A 21,318-nucleotide genomic window follows, 5' to 3' on the forward strand; every position below is an offset into this window, starting at 1 on the left:
CCAGTTTGTACTGGACTGGAGTCAAGGGGCTCCAGTTTGTGCTGGGCTGGGATCAAGAGGCTCCAGTTTGTGCTGGGATGGAGTCAGAGGGTTCCAGTTTGTGCTGGGCTAGGGCCAAGGGGCTCCAGTTTGTGCTGGGATGGAGTCAATGGGCTCCAGTTTGTGCTGGGATGGAATCAAAGGGCTCCAGTTTGTGCTGGGATGAAGTCAGAGGGTTCCAGTTTGTGCTGGGCTGGAGTCAAGGGGCTCCAGTTTGTGCTGTTCAAGGGGCTCCAGTTTGCACTGGGATGGATTCAAGGGGCTCCAGTTTGTGCTGAGCTGGGCCCAGTCTGTGCCAGGACAAGGCCAGGAGATGGCTCCAAAGGTGTTTGGGATTTCACAGCCCTGAATGAGGCTGCCTTGGCACCCACATGGTGCTGCCCTCCAGGTCCTCTCCATCTCAGGGGAATGGGGACGCTGCTGGAACATTTTAATTTCCTCCTGCCCCACTGCTTTCCCTGCCCCACCTCAGCTGTCCCATCCAAGGGCTGGATTTGGAGCATTTTACAATAACTGCTGCTCCACACTGCAGTTCTTCCCATCCTGAGTGGCAGGAGGTCATCTCTGTTTGAGGAGAAAGCTGAAAGGAGGTGAAAATTTGAATGTTAAAATGTTCAAATTCATGGCCAACCCCCCATGGGCTGGGTAGAGGAAAGGGCACACCTGAGGCGCCATTCCCAGCTGTGTTAACTCCAGAAATTCTCCACCTGAAGCTCATTTCTTTTTTCCCATCTACCTGCTCCAAATTTTTCTTCATTTTCTCTGGATGTCAGAGCCTGCAAAGCTTTAATTCAGGAGCCAGCCCACTGTCACAGATAAACCTCCTGATATTTCATCATGGATCCTGCCCGCTCCAAGGAGCCTCCTCAGCTGGAAGTGCTGAAATGAACTTATGACAAATACAAGAAATGAAAGTCTCTCTCAAATGCACTTTCTGGCATGACTTAAATGAGCTGAAATTGCTGACATTCTGCCTTCCTCAGATGCGTGTCAGTGTCCATAGACTTTTCTTTCAAACATTGGAAAATTATTGAGTTAAATGTTGCCAGAAACAGCAGCTGCAGGAGCGTGGGTGTACATTGGGTGAAGGTTACTGTGATGTGGCTGGGTGCTGCAGAATGTGCCCCTCTAACCTTGGCTGATCCCAAATACAGAAGGATCAGGAAGAGGAGAGGCAGAATGAGCCCCTCTAACCTTGGCTGATCCCAAATACAGAAGGATCAGGCAGAGGAAAGGCAGAATGAGCCCCTCTAACCTTGGCTGATCCCACAGAACGGAAGCAATTCCACTTGCAAGTTCTTGGGTTTGTTCTGCATTGAATTTGGATGGGCTGAACCTTTCCAAGACTTAATGACTGTCATTTTGCTTGAACCAAAACATTTCCTTAAAGCTCAGGAAGTTCTTTGCCTGCTCATGGGTCCTCCTGTGTTTGTCCCAGCAGTCAGGGCTAGGACTAAATGGACAAAGTGACATTTTCTTGGCAAAGCCAATCAGCTCTTGGGCAGCTTCAGAGCTCCACAGCCAGGACCCACTAATTGGTTGTTAAATTGGGTAAATCTTCCTGCATCCCAGGGCTGTGGCAGCCCCAGTATGTATCTGTACATGGCACTCTGCATTGATAAAACTGCTGGAATTCAGGTTGGGAATCACAGGAATGATTCCTGTAGTGTTTTTGGTATCTGTCTGCAGGTAGAAAATGCACTGTGAAAAGCTGGCATGTACCTTGAAGAAATTTCTCAGATGGGATGCAGCAGCTTGTCTAAAAGTGAAGATTCTCTCACTGAAATCTGCACTCATTTCAAACTTCCCTGTCCTTAACTCCTGAGGAATGTGACAGAATATGAAAATTTAAAGGCTGGTTCCTGCTGTTACTCCAAATTTACATTGGCAACAGTGGTTAATTAATTTCAAATTTACTCAGTAGTTTACTTTCAGTGAAAAGTGTGGCCCTGACATTTTCAGAGAATAAGAATTAGCCTCTTAAACTCCTGTGGGTTTTGTATTGTTTTTAGTTTATGAATCTTGAGGGGGAGGATGTGCCTGTCCTGTTGGTGCCCAGGATGATGAGATGTGGTGGCACAGGGGTTTTGGGGTTCCTCCTCTCTGTTAACCTCCTGTTCCAGATGTGGGGTTCACCTGCCTTTGCTGCCCATTGCCCTTCTCACCCCCAGACTCACTCCCCTCATCTGGACCCCAAATGTGAGTGGGAAATGCTGAGTGTGGGGTGTCTGAAGCACTGTCTCATCCCACTAACACAAAATTCAAGTGCTCTTGGGTGCCTTTCTGAAATGGGGGTGCCATTGCTGTAGGAAGGGACTGATCTGGGACTGGAACCTCTGGTCCCTTTGCCTGTTAAAAATGTGTTATTTCAGCCAGTGCTCTATGGAGTGATGGCAGCAGGGATTTCAGCCAGTGCTGTATGGAGTGATGGCAGCAGGGAGAGCTTGGATGGAAGCCTTGGGAGGATTGCATGCACCTCTGATAGCTGTTATCTGTGGAACACAAATGACTCAAACATGTTCTTCAGGGCAGAGTACAGGTGGCCTGTCCACCTGAGGGAGGGCTGGGGATTTTGTCCTAATTGGTAATTTTAATGACACATCATCATCCTAACTCATTGCTGTTGGGATTCACTTTCATTTTCCTCCTATGTTTCCCAACTAAACAAATTGATCTTTGTAAATCACTCACTTTTAGGCATCCTCCCTGTCCCTCAGCTGGTTTTGAGCCTCCTGTCCCCACTCTCTGATGCTGGAGCAAGTGCTGAAGGATGCAGCCGCAGGCGCCCGGGGCTGTCTCGCTGACAAGGAGGTAAGATCACTGCCCTGGCTGCTGATTGCAGGTGACACAGCCAGGGCTCCATCCATCCCCTGCGCTCTATCAACAGCCCTCCCTGAGACCCTGATCCTTCAGGGGCCTCATTCCCTTCCCTGTTAACAGAGCACCCACAGCAACCTCTCCCCCTGTTACAAAACTGCTCCTGAGCTGCCCTGAGTGTGGTTCAGGCAGTTTAGGCTGTTCCAGCCTCCCCAGCAATCTGTGTTTTCCTCTACTGGTAACTCCCATCTCCAGTTCTCAGCCTGCAAACTCGTGTCCCGTGGGCCCATTTCCCAGCTGAGCTTGGGAAGATCAGCCTGGCTGCCAGGGATTTTCAGAGCTGCTGGAATTATGGAGCTGATCTTGCACCTAATATGGGAATCGTTTGTCAAGACTTTTGTTACTTCTAATCACTTAATATGGCTTTTTTTAATACTCTCCTGTGCTATTTTTTTTTCTCCCACTGTCATGAAGGGATAAATCAAATGTCCTGCACAACCCATCCACACCATATCCCTGCTCTTGGCTTTTCAGTGAAACACTGAATTCCACCAGAGGGAGATCACATTTGTATCCTTTAATTCTGCATTGCTTTCATCTCCTCACATTTCATTATTTTGCTTATAAACAACCCTGTAGTTACGTGGAAGAAGTTGAATAGTTCCAAGAATTAGTTTTCCTCCAGTTTCCTGGAATTTCTTCTGGTTAAGAGTAAGAATTGTTAAGAATAAGAATTCTTAATTTTTATTCTAATGATAAGAATTTCTTCAGGTTAAGATCAGAGTGCTAGAGATTTGTCCAGTTCTGGGTTCAGGATCTGTCACCAAATGTTTTTCTGATGTAATAATTTCTTTTAATAATCTTTATGTCAAACTGATATATTTTTGACATCATCAAAAGTCTGAAAGATGCCTCATCCCCTGTTGCTCTAACAGTGTCCAGCAGTGTTTTATCAGTTTCACTCCTTGGAGCCCCAGGAGGGCCTGCAGTGTTGCTGGGTTTGCCAGACTGGAGTTTCCAAGGCTGGGATTTTCACTGTTAGGATTGCAAATTTAGTCCTGGAATGGTTTGGTGTGGAAGGGACCTTGCAGCCCATCCAGTGCCACCCCTGCCATGGCAGGGACACCTTCCACTGCCCCAGCTTGCTCCAAGCTCACTCCAACCTTAAACACTTGAACACTTGCAGGGATGCAGGGGTAGCCCCAGCTTCTCTGGGCAACCTGGGCTCTGCAGGCATTGGAATTTGGCAGGGCAGCCCCTGGCAGGCTGTGCCAGCCCCGCTCGGGAGCGCGGCCAGCCCCGGCAGTTCCGGCGCTCGCTCAGCTCCTGCCAGCGCCCTCCCTTCTCCCCTCAGCCCCCTCCACTCACTGCTCCTCTAAAAGTTTTGATAGGTAACTCCTTCCAACCAGGTTTTCACTACAAAATCCATGCTGAAATCTTTTCTGACCCTTGGAGGAAGGTTTTGAGCCTCCCAGTGGGGCTGGACCCAAATCCATCCACAGGATGGTTCGAGCATAGTTAGGAGCTCCTTGGCCCAGCCCTGTCCTTCGGCTGGCCCTGCAGGGTGGCACTGCTCAGGGTGACACCAGGTTGTCCTGCCTTTGCATCACAGGTGGGCTGGGCCATCCCTTCCTGAATTAGGACAGCAGTGTGTCCCATGGGTTGTGGCTGAGACCATGATCACCAGCCCAGGCTTTAACAAATTAAAATAAATCCTTTTCTCAGTGGCCAACAGCACCCAAAAATATCATGAGCACTTGTCTTCCCATCCACTGTGCTTTGGAGTCTTCAGCTTCCACTTTAAATGTTTTTATCAACCTATGACATTCAGAGCAGCTGTGTGTCTGTCTTGGGCTGGGGAGTAGCTTTGGGAGCGCTTTTTAAATGAAATTTTTCTAAACTGTTGCTTTTTCTTCCAGCAGATTCCTCAAAAGCCTGCGGTGGAGACGTAGGATCTTCAAGCAAATTCTGGCAGCTGGATCCCGATAGCAGGTGGTGGTCACGAACATGGAGGGGTGTTGGGTGTAAAAGTTGAGTTTGAACCATTTAAGCTCGAGCTGATAAACTCATAAATATGTGGGGGCTCTTTGTTTTTTTAGATAAACTCATTTGACCACCATGAGTTGGAGTTTCCTGACCCGCCTGTTAGAGGAGATCCAGAACCACTCAACCTTTGTTGGCAAGATCTGGCTGACAGTGTTGATTGTGTTTCGGATCGTTCTGATCGCCGTGGGAGGAGAATCCATTTATTACGATGAGCAGAGCAAGTTCGTGTGCAACACGGAGCAGCCGGGCTGCGAGAACGTCTGCTACGACTCCTTCGCTCCTCTCTCCCACGTCAGGTTCTGGGTGTTCCAGATCATCCTCGTGGCCACTCCCTCGGTGCTCTACCTAGGCTATGCCATCCACAAAATCGCCAGGATGGTGGAGCACAGCGAGGCCAGCAGGAGAGCCAGGAGGAGGAGCTTGCCCATCCGCTGGAAACAGCACCGGGGCTTGGAGGAAGCTGAGGGTGACCACGAGGAAGATCCCATGATGTACCCGGAGATCGAGGTGGAGAGCGTCAGGGAGAGCAAGGAGAAGCAGAGCCCGGCCAAAGCCAAGCACGACAGCCGGCGGCAGATCCGGGAGGACGGGCTCATGAGGATTTATGTCCTGCAGCTCCTGGCCAGGGCCCTGTTTGAGGTTGGCTTCCTGGTGGGGCAGTATTTCCTCTACGGCTTCCAGGTGAGCCCCGTGTTCGTGTGCAGCCGGAAGCCCTGCCCGCACAACGTCGATTGTTTCATTTCCAGGCCGACGGAAAAAACCATTTTCCTGCTGATAATGTACGGCGTGAGCTGCATGTGCCTGCTCCTGAACGTGTGGGAGATGCTGCACTTGGGCTTTGGCACCATCCGGGACACCTTGAACGCCAAGAAGAAGGAGATGGTTGACTCTGGGACCTTTAACTACCCCTTCACCTGGAACACACCCTCAGCTCCCCCGGGCTACAACATCTCCCTGAAGCCGGAGCAGATGCAGTGCACGGAGCTGGCCAACGCCAAGATGGCCTACAGGCAGAACAAAGCCAACATAGCTCAGGAACAGCAGTATGGCAGCAACGAGGGCAACATCCCCAGCGACCTGGAGATCCTGCAGAGGGAAATCAAAGTGGCTCAGGACCGCCTGGACCTCGCCATCCAGGCTTACAACAACCAAAACAACCCCAGCAGCTCCAGAGGGAAGAAATCCAAAGCTGGCTCCAACAAAAGCAGTGCCAGTAGCAAGTCAGGAGATGGGAAGAACTCGGTCTGGATTTAATGTTGGCTCAGTTGATATGCTGGGGGTTTTTTCCCCCCCTAGTTTATCATAACCAGCAGTCCCATGAATAATGGCTTCCATTAAGGGAATATTTGACTCTGCTGATTTTCAGGGATACCGTTGGCTCGTGATTCAGCCCCAGAAAGTGTTTATACACTGACTCTAGGACTTTAGAACTTTATTCTTTTGTCTTCCAAGTCAGGAGACAAATAGGTATATTTAATTCATTCTCATTGAACGGTTTATGCTGTATGTACAGTATTATAGTACATTTATTATGCACAATTTTTTTTGTATTTGTACACTGGATCTGATGTTACACTTTTTATATCAACAAGGACAAAGCAATGGATAGCCATTAGCATTTTGTTAATTTTATTATTGTTGTCTGCAGTTATGTCATTGTTCTTCCTTGTTTTCCAAGTAAAACTTTTTATAAAACTTTTCTATGCTGCGTTTCCAAAGTGCCTTGAATGTGAAGTGGAATCTCTGGGCTGCTCATGGGTGGGGAAAGATTTGGGAAACCTCTGTCAGTGGTGCTTCTTTACTAAATTAATGTGTTGCTTGCAACCTGGAAGTGTCATCCCATAAGCTCCTGTGTCCTACAGGCTCTTTCCTCTATGGAAAATGAATTATAGGAAAAATATGTGTGTGTGTAGGGAGCAGGAGTGCCAGTTGTGGGGCAGAGAGGGCTCAGGGTTCCTCAAACACAGCAGAAAGGAGGAGACACTTCAAATTCCTGCAAAACATCCAGGAAAAAACTGAATAAAAATTCCTGCAAGACATCCAGGAAAAAACTGAATGGAAATGTCTGGATTCAGTAACTCAGCGTGTTCCTGTGAGAGTGATGGGAAGAGAAATTTGTGAGGCCTTCTGTTGTGTAACACCCTGTGCCCAAGGGCAGGCAGTGCTACCTTTTGGGGAGGATTCCTGTGCTTTCCACATTAATGGGGTCAGATGGAGCCCTGGTAGCTCTGAGTGTGGAATCCCCTCCCTCTCCTGCAGCAGCACACACGAGCTGCCTGGGGAGTCTCAGCCCTCTCAGAATATCAATGATTCTGCCTTATTCCAGACCCCTCTTCCTTCCCTTCTGTCCAAGTTTTGTTCAGACACAGCAATATGTATAATTTAGCTTTCTGCTTGACAGACCAGCCCGACCTGGCATTCTGTGGGTTTGGCATTTAACTTGAATTTACAATTAGCAGAAGGGGAGTGAGGGACTGATGCCTTTGGCTCTGTCTTTCTGGCAGGGAGCCGGCTCTGCTGGGAGAGGCACTGATAAATATCTCTGCTTTCTGCTGCTATTTATAAGGGATTCAGGACCTTGCTCTGCTCCCTTTCTTTTTTCAGGTTTCCATGCATTTTAATATCTTTTAGGGGCCTGTTTCAAGCAGGATTGTTCTCTTTCAAGGCTACCTCTGTCCCTCCTCAGATCTGGGTCAGGATTGATCCCAGAAGGATTGGGGTGGAAAGGGACCTTAAAGAGCATCTCATTCCACCCCTGGCATGGGCAAGGAGCCCTTCCATTATCCCAGGGTGCTCCAAGAATGTCCAGCCTGGCTTTGGACACTTCCAGGGATGCAGAAACAGCCACAGCTGCTCTGGGCAGCCTGGGAGCAGTGAGGGATGAGGACACAGATAAATCCCTGCCCTATTCCTGTCCCACAGAACATCCAGGGGCAGTCCAGTCCCACATTAAATTCACTCCAAGGGGACATCAGCATGTCCTTGCTGTCCCCTCTGCCCGAACAGCTCCTGTGAATGGGTGTTGTGCTGACTTGTTTTGCTCTGTTTTCCCTCTGGGACAGCAGGCAGGCCAGGCATGGATCCAGACTATCCCTGAGCAACCCCGCTGTGCCCAGAGCCAGCACAGCTCCTGTGGGAGCCCCTCTGGAGCTGGGGGCACCCTGAGAAGGGAATTGCCCCCCTGGCCTCTGGCACTGCCCCCTGGCTGCTCCAGGGCTGGAGGGGAGCCAGGGTGGTGTCTCCAAGGAAGTGAGAGTGCCCCAGGACGTGTGTGGCAAGTGGATGTGGGCAGGGGTGGCCCGGTGAGCTGTGTGGTCCAGGGCAGCTCTGCTGCTGTGTTTTGTGTTCCTCTGATTGAACTGGCCTGGAGAAAGTCACAGTGGTGGGCAGGGGCTCTGAGTGTGGCTGGGGAGCTGGGTGGAAACCAGGTCTGAAAATACGAGGGAGAGGCATTGGAGCCTGGAGAGAAGCAGGGCTGGTGGCCACAGGACACTCATCAGCCCCAGCACTCCGGTTCCTCTGTTCAGTGTCCTCAACTCTGTTCAGTGTCCCAAAAAGGTGACATTTAACCCCATGTGGTGTTTTGGGAACAGCCTTTCCCCACTGAGAGCAGGGGAAATCCTCACTGCTCCCTTCAGTGTCCCAAAAAGGTGACATTTAACCCCATGTGCTGCTTTGGGAGCAGCCTTTCCCCAGTGAGAGCAGGGAAAGTTCTCACTCCTCTCTTCCCAATCTATAGCAAATTCTGTCAAGGACTTAGAGCAGGCTCCCACCTGCTTTTGTATTATTTTGTGTGAAGTCCTGTGGGCTTCTGCCCACCCAGTGAATCCCTGTTAATGAGCAGAGTGTCCACAATATTCCAATCCCAGTGCTGGATTAATTCTGAAAATCCCAACTAATGGAGTTGTTTCTGTTGCTGCTTTTTATTTTCACTTCCATTGTGTACAAAGTGCACATTTGGGTTGGAGCTGAGTGTGTGTTGCTGGTTGTGGGGTCTGTCCCAGCTCTGTTCTGGCTGTGGCTGGTTTTGGAATATCAAACTTTGTTTTTCCTTTTGAAAAAAACCCAATAATTTGCTTTAAAATGCTCTTGCTTTGGCTTAATTGCAATAAACATCCAGGAGAGACTTTGGGACAAAAAAAATGCCAGATGGAATTTGGATTTGTGGTGACATTTAAAAAAATTGTATTAAATCCAGTGGATTACTCCAGTCTGAGTGAGATGGCTTCTTTTTTCCAGCAATAGAATATGGGGAATGGGAGGAAGAGGGACATTTAACAATTTGTCTTAGAGCCACAATTTGGAATTTTTTTTAGATGTGACCTTATTTAGGTCAACAAATAGCTCAGAATGAGATGAGAATAGGATGAGAACAACCACATTAGAAAAGGGAAAACCCACCAAGCTGGGAGAAGGTGGCAGAGAGGGAAATCTGCATTTCTGCATATGGATGAGAGGCGGGCAGGGTTTGCTGCCCCGCTTGTGGCTGTCACCGGGTGGCTCCGCTCGGTGTCCCCGCTGTCCCCTCGCTGCCAGCCCGACCCCGGGCTGCGGAAGGAGGCACGGGCTGTTTGTCCTGCCTGCAGCTGGCACCGAGCTGGGTTTGATTCCGGAGGTTGGAACAAGGGCTGTTTGTCCGGAGGGAGGAAAGGGCAGCGGGGCAGGAGGGGTGGCGGCCACCCAGGCCAGCTCCAGCAATGACAAATTCTCTTTTCTCCACTGCCAGGGCGGCCCAAAGATTGCACAGCCTGGGAGAGGGGGTGCTGGGGCTGCACCCACATCTTCAGCTGGGGTTAAAATCATTTCAGACCTTCTCACTGGGAATTCGCTGTTCAACAGAGGCTTCTCTACCTAAAACCACGAGGCTTCTAACCCTAAAACCAAGAGGTCTGACCCTAAAACCAAGAGGCTTCTGTACCTAAAACCAAGAGGCTTCTATACCTAAACCCAAGAGACTTCTGACCCTAAAACCAAGAGGCTTCTGACCCTAAACCCCAGAAGTTTCTGAACCTAAAACTGAGAGGCTTCTGACCCTAAAACTGAGAGGCTTCTGTACCTAAACCCAAGAAGCCTCTGTACCTAAAACCAAGAGGCTTCCGACCCTAAAACAAAGAGGTTTCTGTATCTAAATCCAAGAGACTTCTGTACCTAAACCCGAGAGGCTTCTGTACCTAAATCCAAGAGGTTTCTGACCCTAAAACCAAGAGGCTTCTGACCCTAAAAACAAGATGGTCAGGGAATGCCTTTACCAGCTCCATGCCTGGGAAGGGCAGCACCAGCCTGAGCCATCGTTCCAGTGCAGGGATAACTGGGGCCAGGGCTGCTGCTGGACCATGCAGGGACCACTGGGATTTGGGCTCCTGCTGCTCCCAGACCCCCCCTTTACACACTGGGTGAGTCCCTGCAGGCAGCCACAAACTCCAGCTCAGCCTTGTCCTGGTGAGATTTAGGGTCAGAAGTCTCGGGGTTTTAGGTACAAAAGGCTCTTAGTTTTAGGGTCAGAAGTCTTTTGGTTTTAGGGTCAGAATCCTCTTGGGTTTAGGGTCAGAAGCCTTTTGGTTTTAGGTACAAAGGCCTCTTGGTTTTAGGTACAGAAGCCTCTTGGATTTAGGGTCAGAATCCTCTTGGGTTTAGGAGCAGAAGCCTCTTGGTTTTAGCCACAGAAGCCTCTTGGATTTACGGTCAGAAGCCTCTTTGTTTTAGGGTCAGAAGTCTCTTGGTTTTATGGTCAGAAGCCTCTTGGATTTAGGGTCAGAATCCTCTTGGTTTTAGGGTCAGAAGCCTCTTTGGTTTAGGGTCAGGAGCCTCTGTTGAACAGCAAATTTACAGTGAGAATGTCTGAAATGATTTTAACCCCAGCTGAAAATGTGGGTACAGCCCCAGCACCCTGCCCTGGTGACACATTTTTGGGGCAATGGTAGGGTAGAATCCCATCCTGTGTTGGTTGTGGTTGATCCTGTGTCAGGAAGAGAAGCAGAGGTCAAAGCTGGGATCACACCCAGCTCTGCAGATGTGGGCAGATGTGCAGAGCTGCTGGAGGTGCCCCTGGGTGTTTGTGTGGCCTCCAGCTGCAGCTCCAGGAGGGAGCAAAGCAGCTCCCAGGGGTCCCTGTCACATCTGCCAGCCCTGGGAGGATGCCTGGGGTGCCTGAGGAGCTCTCCCAGCACCACACGTCTAGACGTGGCCCCAGAGGAGCCTTTGTGGTGCCTGCTGACAGCTCCACGTGCTTTTCCTCTGCTGGGAAGGGAGGGTGAGGGTAAAAATCCTCTCTGCAGAGTGATTTTCCCTTTGGAGGCATAGGTTGGCTGTTAAATATTGTTAACGTTAAATGTTCCTGCCTGTAGTTCAGCCACTCTTGTGTGGAAGTGTGTTCCATTCCTGGAGCTTGATTTGTGAATAATTCAGGAATTCCTGCTCCCAGGAACACGATTTGCTGCTGTGAGGCTCCATCCAAAGGAGCAGTTCATTGAGGTGTGCTCAGAGCCTGATCCCTGTGAATGGGACATGGAGCAGCTCCTGAAGGGCAGAGCCGTTCGCATGAGTTAAAGGATGCTCTGTTAATCCAAAACTCGCTGTAATCCACGCTCCAAAGCAGCAGGGCAAGGAGCCTGAGGGCTTCTGCTCCCAGGGAAATTGTCATTCATTTTCTGTGTATCAGAGGAGGTTCCAAATACCAGCTCATCATTGCTGGGCAAATGACATTTTGTTTTCTGCAGCGTGACATTATCGCTGTTGTGTAAATTCCATGTTGATAGCCGGGCAAAATGCCTTGGAGGGAGGATTTAAAAACATCTGATCGGTGCTTTTGGGGACTTGGGAGCCATTTCTGTGCAGGCCAGGATTTGCTGTCCTCCTCCCTGTTGTTTTTATTGCATAGGATGTTCTGGTGACTCTGGGGCAGAGGACCCAAGGAATTAAGTTGTGGTATTTTCTGGGATCCCTGTCGTTGGAAGGAAATGATGAATATGACTCCATGTTCTTAGAAGGCTGATATTATATTATATTATATTATATTATATTATATCATATCATATCATATCATATCATATCATATCATAACATTACATTTATAGAATACTATATAATACATAATTTTATTTATTCTGTAGAATATATAGAATACTATATAATATGTAATTTTATATATTCTATATTAAAAATATATAATATATATTTTATATGTATAATATTCTATATTTTATATAGAATACACTATAAAATATTTTATTCTATATTTTATATAGAATTTATTCTATATTTTTATATAATATAATATAATATAATATAATATAATATAATATAATATAATATATTTAATATTTATTAATGTTAATTTTAATAATAATTATTATTAATTATATTATCTATGATATAAATATAATATATTATAATATAATTATTAATAATATTTTTAAAATAGCATAATAATAAAAATTATATACACTATGTATATAATATATAGCATTCTATAATTATATATTTTATATAAATACTATAAAACTATACCAAAGAATAGAGAAAGGATACAGACAGAAGGCTACAGCAAATGATAATGATGACTTGTGACTCTCTCCAGAGTCTGACACAGCTTGGCACTGATTGGTCATTGAGTCAAAACAATTCACATGAAATCAATAAAACAACCATTTGTTGGTAAACAATGTTCAAACCACATTCCAAAGCAGCAAAACACAGGAGAAGCAAATGAGATAATATTGTTTTCATTTTTCTCTGAGGTTTCTCAGCTTCCCAGGAGAAAAATCCTGGGCAAAGAGGATTTTTCAGAAAATGTGACAGTGACAGTTGAACGGGGGTGACACTGGACGTTCCCTAAAAAGTTCTTTTCAACACAAACCAGTCTGATTTTGATGGTTTTATATCTCTGATATCTATATAATATACATTATATAATAATCTCCAGCTCTCCTGCAGGTGCTGCTGCCTTCAAAGAGAGTTAAAGGGAAGTTTGGGACCCTCCCAGTGCCAGGAAAAGTTGTGGTGACAGAGGTGCTGCTGCTGCAGACAGGTAAGAACAGAGTGAGGAAATTGGGCGTGGGGCTGGGCAAGGTCAGGAGAGCCTGGCGGGGCTGAGAACCAACCCAGATGCATTCTCTGCATCTCAGAAAAAGTGAATTTATTGAGTGGAATGCAGGGAGAGAGGCACAGAGAGGGGAGCAGAGGATGAGCCCATGAGGGGATGCAGATCCTGGTGCTGCCAGGAGCTTGTGGGTGCTGCTGGGCAGGCTGGGAACAGCTCTGCAGGAATAAATCAACAACCTCACCCTGAAGGATGGAGATTTGGGGTGAGAGATACCCCTTGGCTCACCCAGAACCGGGGATTGCCCCAGAGTTTCCTTTGGCAGTTTCTCCAAGAGGCCACAGTGTCCCTGGTGTTGAGCCCTGTGCACAGAGGAGGGGACAGCCCATGGCTCAGCAGGGTGGGATTTAATCACTCTGGGGCCCTCTGTGTGACTCTGTGTCCAAGGCTGATGCTCTCAGAGGTCTTTTCCAGCCTCAGTGATTCTGTGGAATGAAACCCTGCTTTAATTGTTGCCTCTGAAATCTGATTTCTTTTCCCTTCTTGCCTCCTGGATGGAGCAGCACAAGGAGCCTGCTGGGTTTTTAACAAAGCAGCGCATTAGGATGCTCTGCAGCGCTCAGATTCAGCCATTTGGGGTGTTTGGCTGTCCAGGGAAGGAAGGGGAGGATCCCTGTGAAGAAAGGAGAGTCAGAGCAGGGTGAGGAGGGAGTTACATAAAATTCCCTGACCTGGAGGCTGAGGCACCACCAACATCCCAGAGAGGAGAGCCAGGACCTCGGGAGACCTGACTGAACAAACTGCCCATTCTAAATTCCCAAAGACCAGGAAGAAAAGCTCAGGAAATGGGGAAAACAAACCCTCCCTTTGGGTTAAAGCAAGCTGGGATGGCACGGGCTGGGAGCTGGGAAAGAGCTCCAAGGGATGCCTGGCTGTAAGAGCCTGAATGAGAGATATGGGACTGCAGGTGGCTCTTCAAAATGCACTTTATTGTGTACAAAATGCAGCTTATTACATCTAAAATGCAGTTTATTGTGTACAAAATGCAGTTTATTGTATACAAAATGCAGTTTATTCCATCCTGGACTTTATAGCAATCCAGGGTGGCGGGTGACAGAGCTGTGCCCACAGCTGTCAGCTCCAGTGACCCTTAGTTTAGGTTCCAATGCATTCTATACTTTCCTTTGTTTAGCATCTTCACACAGTAGAACCAATCTATACCTTAACTTTTATCCATAGCCTGTCATAACTACTGTAATTACCATATTCATGTTACTGTTCTCCAATCACTCAAAGTCAGTACATTACAGTTTAAGCTAGAAGTTATTTTTCAGTTTTCTTGCAGTGGAAAATTCTGAGACCTTTTTACTACTTGCTTGTTTGCCTGTGCTATCTCTCTGCTTGCTAAAAACATTTTCTTGTTTGGGGTGGGTTTATCCTTTGCTCTAATTCATAAAAACCCCTTCTAACCAACACACCCTTTGCCTTGGTTATCCAGTAAGACTGGCTCAGAAATTCTATTCTTCTATATCAAAATTTGCTTTAATTTCTATTCCTTCTTCAGATTCTATATTTAAAAATATTTCTGCTAAGCACCTGTGAGACTTCCTTGTCAAACTTTCATCCTGGCAGCGCAGGGGTTAAAGCGAGCTGGGCTGACACGGGCTGTGAGCTGGAAAAGAGCTCCGAGGGATGCCTGGCAGCAGCACAGCGCTCCTCAAAGGGCATTGGGGAGATGCTGCTGCTCGCTCCAGCCAGGGATTTGGGTTTCCCCCGTTTTCCCCGGGAATGCTGCGCCCTCCCTCCGGAGCTGGCGAAGTTAAAGGACACCAAAGCCTTCAGTGCTGTTTCCGGGCCATTGGCCGGTGAAAATCCTCCCCTGCCCCGATGGTCTGGGCTCCAGCAGCGCTGGTGTGACTGAGCTTTGACCCCGAGCTCCCTCCCCATTGTCCAGTGGGATTCCCGATGGGATCCCCGGTGCCCTGGGGCTGCTCCCGCTCCTCAATCCCTGAGCTCAGCCCCGGCCTCTGCTCCTCTTTTACTGTTGGGGAAGATGAAACAGGAAAGCCTTATAAATATGATTGTCTGGCAAAAGGTTTTGAGAATATGGAAACTATAAGTGAGATTGAAATGAAAGCAAGCTTTGAGATCCCTCAGTTACTGAACAACTGGAAAACAATGGTGTGGCCGGCTGAAGGTGATCCCCTTTTGATGGAACAACACCCTCTGCTTGCAGACAGGCCCAAGGGTCAGAGCAGACCCTACAGCTTGGCAGAAGGGGCCCAAAGAGGAGTTTTTAGGGTTTAAAATGTAACACAGTGTGGTAATGTAATGATTCTTATAGGCTGTATGGAAATGCTATAGGATTTATATATTGTACTAGATTGGTTAGTGAGAATCAGAATACTCAACACAAGATAATTTATTGCATTGTAACAAGAACTTAGCACTTTTCTATGCTCTTACCTCTTGTCTCTTAGCTCTTGCCTTTTACTCTCTCACCCTCTCACCCTCTCTCCCCCTCTCTTCTCTCAGCCTGCTCTGAGCTGTGTTTGGCAGCTCCCAGCAGGGCCCTGCACCCAGGCCCTTTGCAATAAACCCCAAATTCCTCGACCTGGCTGCAGAGATCTCTCATCTCCATCCATCCCCACCATCCTACCCCCTTCATTCCTGCACTTTCCTTTTCCCTTTCCCCCACGTTCAGTGCTCTGGGAGGGGGATGCTCCATCCCCGATGTCCCTGGCTGATCCCTCCCCTGAGCTCCTCAAGCCTCTAAAAATCCTTACAAGGGATTTGGGGTTGGACCTGGGTCTGTTCTGTGGGAAACCCGATTTTCTGCTCCTGTCCTTATTCTCTGCTGTGGGGTCCCCTCTGCTGGTAGAAATCGAGTCAGGGGTCAGCAAAGGTTTCAGCTCAGGGATCTTTGCCTAAAAGCTGAATAATCCCCCTGCACATTCCTTGAGCACTGGGGAACTCTGGGTGCGTTATCCCAGGATTTTCAGCATTTCAGGGGATAAGAGGATGGGGACAAAGTCTTCAGTGGTGCCTGTTGTGACAGGACAAGGGGAGATGAGGAAGATAAAAATCTTCTTTCTTAAATTTAATCTAAATCGATCCTCCTCCTTATATTGGAGATGGATGGATTTGGATTAAATTTAAGAAAAAATATTTTATTACTATATTATTTACTATTATAATAATATTATATTTATATATTTTATATATAATATATTATATATAATAATTATTATATAATGATAATAATTATATATTATAATAATTATTATATTTATAATATAATAATAAACATAATAATTAGATTTATAATAATTATAATAAATTTTAAATTCTATTATATATAACACATAACTATATATAATATATATAATATATATTATATACTATATGTAATTACTATAACATATATTTATATATTATAATTGTATTATAATTATAATAATTATGTAATAATATAATTATTATAATTATATAATAATTATTATATTACAATAAATACGAGTATGTTTATAATAATATATATAGTAAAATTATAATTTTATTATAATTATTATTATAATAAAAATAATATTTTAATGACTGAGGCATAGCACGGCTTGTCCAGAGAAGCTGTGGCTGCCCCATCCCTGCAGGAGGATGGAGCTCCCCTGGGGATGTGCTGTGCTTGGCAGAGCCTTGGCAGCTGGGTGCTGCCTCTGTCCTTGCCCCATGGCTGTTTCTGAGTGCCCTGAGCTGTGCCAGCCCTTTCCCCAAATGCCTCTTCCCCATGCCTGCCTTTGTGTCTTGTTTCCTTCTGGAGCCTAAAAAGCAAAATTCCCACCGTGGGCGAGGCAGAGCTGGGATCTGCTTCCACCTGAGGTGTGCAAACTCCTCCTGCTGAGCTTCTCCATGGTGACAAACCCATCCCTGAATTCCCCTGAATTTCCCATGTGTGAAATGAGACAGGCTCAGTGGAGATGCTCCATCACAGGGCACACTGAGAACCAGAGTGTCCTGTCCTGTCCTGTCCTGACCTCTCCTGTTTTTCACCTGGAGCACATCTGGCACAGCTGGATGAAGCCCTGCTGTGTTCCAGGATCATTCCTGGAGCTGAAATCTCTCATTACTCCAGGTGTGAGCGCTGTGCCAGCTCTGTGCCAGGCAGGTGCCAGCCCTGGGAGGGTTCCTCAGCTGCAATCAATCCCTTTGTCCTGCTCTGTGCTCAGATTTCCCTTTTATTTGCATGGCTGTGAAATCTTTTTGGGGTGCTCCTTGGGCTGTAACCCAAGGATCCGTGGATGTCCCCCATTGCTCACATTTCCCCATCACACTGCAGAGATGTTTCCCAACCATCTGATGCTCCTGATGTGCCTCAAATCTCCCAATTCTGGGGCGGGGGAGCAACCTGAGCCCCCTCAGCACCCCTAGCCTGGCCCCCCACATCTTCCTCAAGGCCTTTTATCCTCATGCTCACCCCAAAAGCAGCTCCTGCCTCCTGCCAGATGGTCAATCATGAGCTCCAAGCACCGGAGGAGCACTGGGATATTTTAGTTTTGAGGGTTTCCCATTATGCAATGGCACAGACACAGCGTGGGGGAGGCGTTGGCTCCTTCTTGCTTTGCGTTCACTAATAATGAGGGGTTTGCTTGGATTTTTGTGTTTCTCGAGTTTGAGCAGGAGTCTGATGAGGAGAAGCTGAGGAGCAAAGGAGGCTCAGGGGGGACCTTGTGGCTCTGCACAGCTCCTGACTGGAGGGGACAGCGAAGGGGACAGCCAGGGGGTCGGGCTGTGCTCCAGGGAACAGGGACAGGACAAGGGAAATGAGCTCAAGGGGAAGCTTAGGCTGGATCTTGGGAAAATTGCTTTTTGGAAAGGTGTCAGGCATTGGCACACCTAATATATAATATATCATATATAGTATATAATATATAATATATCATATATAATATAGAATATAGAATTTAGAATATAGAATATATATAATCTAACATATAGTATATATAATATATATAATATTATATAATATATAATGTGTTATCTGTTACATATTACATATTACATATTATATTATATATTATATTATATATTATATATTATATATTATATATTATATATTATATATTATATATTATATATTATATATTATATATTATATATTATATATTATATATTACATATTACATGTAATATATAAGGTGTGACAGGGCAGTGGGGGAGTCACTGTCCCTGGGGTGTTTAAAGCCATGTGGATGTGGCACTTGGGGACAGGGGTCAAAGGTGGCCCTGGCAGTGCTGGCAATGGTTGAACTCAATGATCTTAGAGGGAATTTCCAGCTAAAAAATTCCCTGAGTTTCTGATCTCAGCACAGGAACACGAGGCTGTGGCTTCTGCCCTGGGCTGCTTGTGGGAGGTGCAGCAAGAGCAGAGGGTGAGGAGTGAGATCAGAACTGATCATGGGACAATCCCTGACAGAACAATGAATTAGGAGGGAGAAGGACATTGAGGCCAGGCAGGAATGCTCAGTGCCTGGGGACGAGCTGGAAAGGAGGGTTTGTGATGCAGAGAAAGGGCAGCCCGGGCTGTTGGGTGTCTCTGGACACCAGACCTGCTCCTCCTGCAGCTCCTGTGGCCCTGGGCAGGTGGCCAAGCACCATCTCCCTTGCACCAGGCACATCCAACACGTCGTGGTGTCCCTGTGTCCCAAACCCTGCCCTGCTCAAGAGCTGTGGGTGTTGTGTGACCCTGCAGGGCAGCAGGCTCAGCTGGGCCCACTTGGATTCCTTGTTTTTTGCCCTCCTGACCCCGAAGATTTGGAATAACTCAAAGATTCAGGAGCAGCCGGTGCATCTGGAACGTTTCTGACTCACTCATCGCGCTGGTATCTCGACACCAGCCCAAAATAACTCTGTGCTGTGGCACAGCTCTGCTGTGGATGGAGCAAAGCTGCACCAAACCCTTCATGGGGTGCAGAGCTGCTCCTGGGGGGACACAGGGGGACACAGGGGTCAGCAGGTCCTGGTGCAGACCCCCCTCACCCCCTGGGCACTGTCACCACAGGACTCTCCAGCCCCTTCCTCACCCCTCACCCTGTCATAGGGGCAGAGGAAGAGGCTGATGGTGCTGGGTTTAATGAGGTGGGAGACACTGCCCGGGGCTGGGTGTTCTCCCGAGGGAGCAGCACCCCAAGATGCTCAGACACCCCCAGCAGCACCCCGAGGGGCTCAGACACCCCAAGCACCCCAAAATGTTCAGACATCCCCAAAACCCAGAGATGCTCAGGCATTCCCAGCACCCCGAGGCACTCAGGCACCCCCAGAGCACCCAGAGGGGCTCAGGCATCCCCAGCACCCCAAAATGTTCAGGCATCCCCAGCACCCCGAGGTGCTCAGGCACCCCCAAAACCCAGAGATGCTCAGACATCCCCAGCACTCCAAAGTGATCAGATACCCCCAGCAACCAGAGATGCTCACACACCCCAAAAAGCCAGAGATGCTCAGACACCCCCAGCAGCCCGGGTCGAGCTCAGCTCATCCCCGCCGGGACCTGGGGCTGGTGCGTTCTCCTGCCACCCCCGGGGACACCGGGGTCCCCCCAGGCACTGCCAGCCCCACTCCGGGGCCTCTGGGGGAGGTGGCACAGCAGGATTGTCCTGAGTGCTGCCCCTTGTCCCCCCTGCGGGACTCACGCTCGCGTGGTGCCCCCTGAGCAGCGCAGGGATGTGCGGGGATGGCACCGCGGGGACACGGGGACGGCTCCTGGGGACCTGGAGCGGCTCCTGGGCCGTGCTGGGAGAGCCCTCTCCTGGTCGGAGTGCGGGGAGAGCGGAGTGACGGGAGAGATCAGCCCGGGGAGATCAGCCCGGTGTGACGGGATCCCGGCTGTGCCGGTCACCGTGGCCGCGCTGCCCCGGGCTGGTGCCGCGCTCCGTCCCCGTGGGTCTCTCTGGGGGCTGGGGTCTGTCCCCAGTCCCCTCCTGCCAGCACCTGTCCCCTATTCCCTTCTGCCAGGACCTGCAGGGTGCTCGCTCAGCTGAGGGTGCTGTCCCTGGGATGGACCCGTGTCCCTGTGCTGGGACAGGGTTAGAGCAGTGTCACCGTGCTGGGACAGGGGTGGCAGTGTCCCCATAGTGGAACAAGGATGCAGAAGTGTCCCCGTGCTCGGACAGGGATGGAGCCGTGTCCTCGTACTGGGGACAGGGATGGAGCAGTGTCCCCATGGTTGGACAGATGCAGCAGTGTCCCTGTGCTGGGACAGATGGAGCCGTGTCCCCATGGTGGGACAGGGACGGAACAGTTTCTCCGTGCTGGGACAGGGGTGGAGCAATGTCCCCATGGTGCGACAGCGATGGAGCCGTGTCCCCACACTGGGACGGGTATGGAGCCATGTCGGTGTCCCTGTGCTTGGACAGGGGTGTAGCAATGTCCCCATAGTGGGACAGGGATGCAGAAGTGTCCCCATGTTCGGACAGGGATGGAGCAGTGTCCCTGTGTTGGCACAGGGGTGGAGCAATGTCCCCATGCTGGGACAGGGGTGGCAGTGTCCCCATGGTGGGACAGGGCTGGAGAAATGTCTCTGTGCTGGGACAGATGGAGCAGTGTCCCCATGCTCGGACAAGGGTGGAGCAGTGTCCCTGTGTTGGGACAGCAATGCAGAAATGTCCCCTTACTGGGACAGGGATGGAGCCTGTCAGTGTCCCTGTGCTGGGACAGGGATGGAGCCGTGTCAGTGTCCCCGTGCTGGGACAGGGATGGAGAGGTGTCCCCATGCTGGGACAAGGGTGGATCCGTGTCCTTGCACAGGTTCTGAGCATCCCTGTGATGGGACAGATGGACTGGTGTCCCCATGCTGGGGACAGGGGTAGCAGTGTCCCCATGCTGGGACAGATGGATCCGTGTCCTTGCACAGGTCCTGAGCATCCCTGTGCTGGGACGAGGAGCAGCCACACATCCCCACGGTGGGACAGGGTCCCCAGCCAGGCAAAATCCTGGAAGGAGGGAGCTTGGTGACACTCACCATGTGCCATCACCTCCATGCCGGGAGGATATACTTGGGTAACATGTGACCACTCTTTACGCTGTTATAAAGTGAATTTGGGTCTCCTGTATGACCACGGTGGCTGGCACAGGATTTACCAACCCTAGATTTGCTGTGGCTAAGTCAAGTTTACACACTCCACGCTCCTGACTCAGTGTGGAAATCATGGGGGACAGACCAGGGACATGTGGGACATTGGGAACATCACTGGGATGAGCTTTAGGGCTCCAAGGACCGCAGCACCCTCACTGATGAAACCCGGGCACCCTCCCAACCCCTGTCCCCGTCCCCCTCTCCCCACGCGGGTGACAAGCACAGCCCCATCCTTTTCCAAATCTTTATTGTA

The 21,318-nt window shown here is 48.9% G+C and overlaps 1 protein-coding gene across 1 annotated transcript; it reads left to right on the top strand.

Annotated features, from left to right (window-relative positions):
- Positions 1–2,734: 2,734 nt before the first annotated feature.
- On the top strand, positions 2,735–6,544 carry GJC1 (gap junction protein gamma 1). Its single transcript, XM_058820588.1, has 3 exons — positions 2,735–2,850; positions 4,779–4,848; positions 4,956–6,544. Exon 3 carries the CDS (start codon positions 4,975–4,977, stop codon positions 6,154–6,156), a length of 1,182 nt encoding a protein of 393 aa, XP_058676571.1. The 5' UTR covers positions 2,735–2,850; positions 4,779–4,848; positions 4,956–4,974; the 3' UTR covers positions 6,157–6,544.
- Positions 6,545–21,318: the final 14,774 nt, after the last annotated feature.

The sequence above is a fragment of the Ammospiza caudacuta genome, chromosome 27 (genome assembly GCF_027887145.1).
Source record: "Ammospiza caudacuta isolate bAmmCau1 chromosome 27, bAmmCau1.pri, whole genome shotgun sequence".
Classification (NCBI taxonomy): Eukaryota; Metazoa; Chordata; class Aves; order Passeriformes; family Passerellidae; genus Ammospiza; species Ammospiza caudacuta.

Coding starts and splice junctions, on each gene's coding strand:
- GJC1 (XM_058820588.1), top strand. CDS start 4,975: ATGAGTTGGAGTTTCCTGACCCGCCTGTTAGAGGAGATCCAGAACCAC.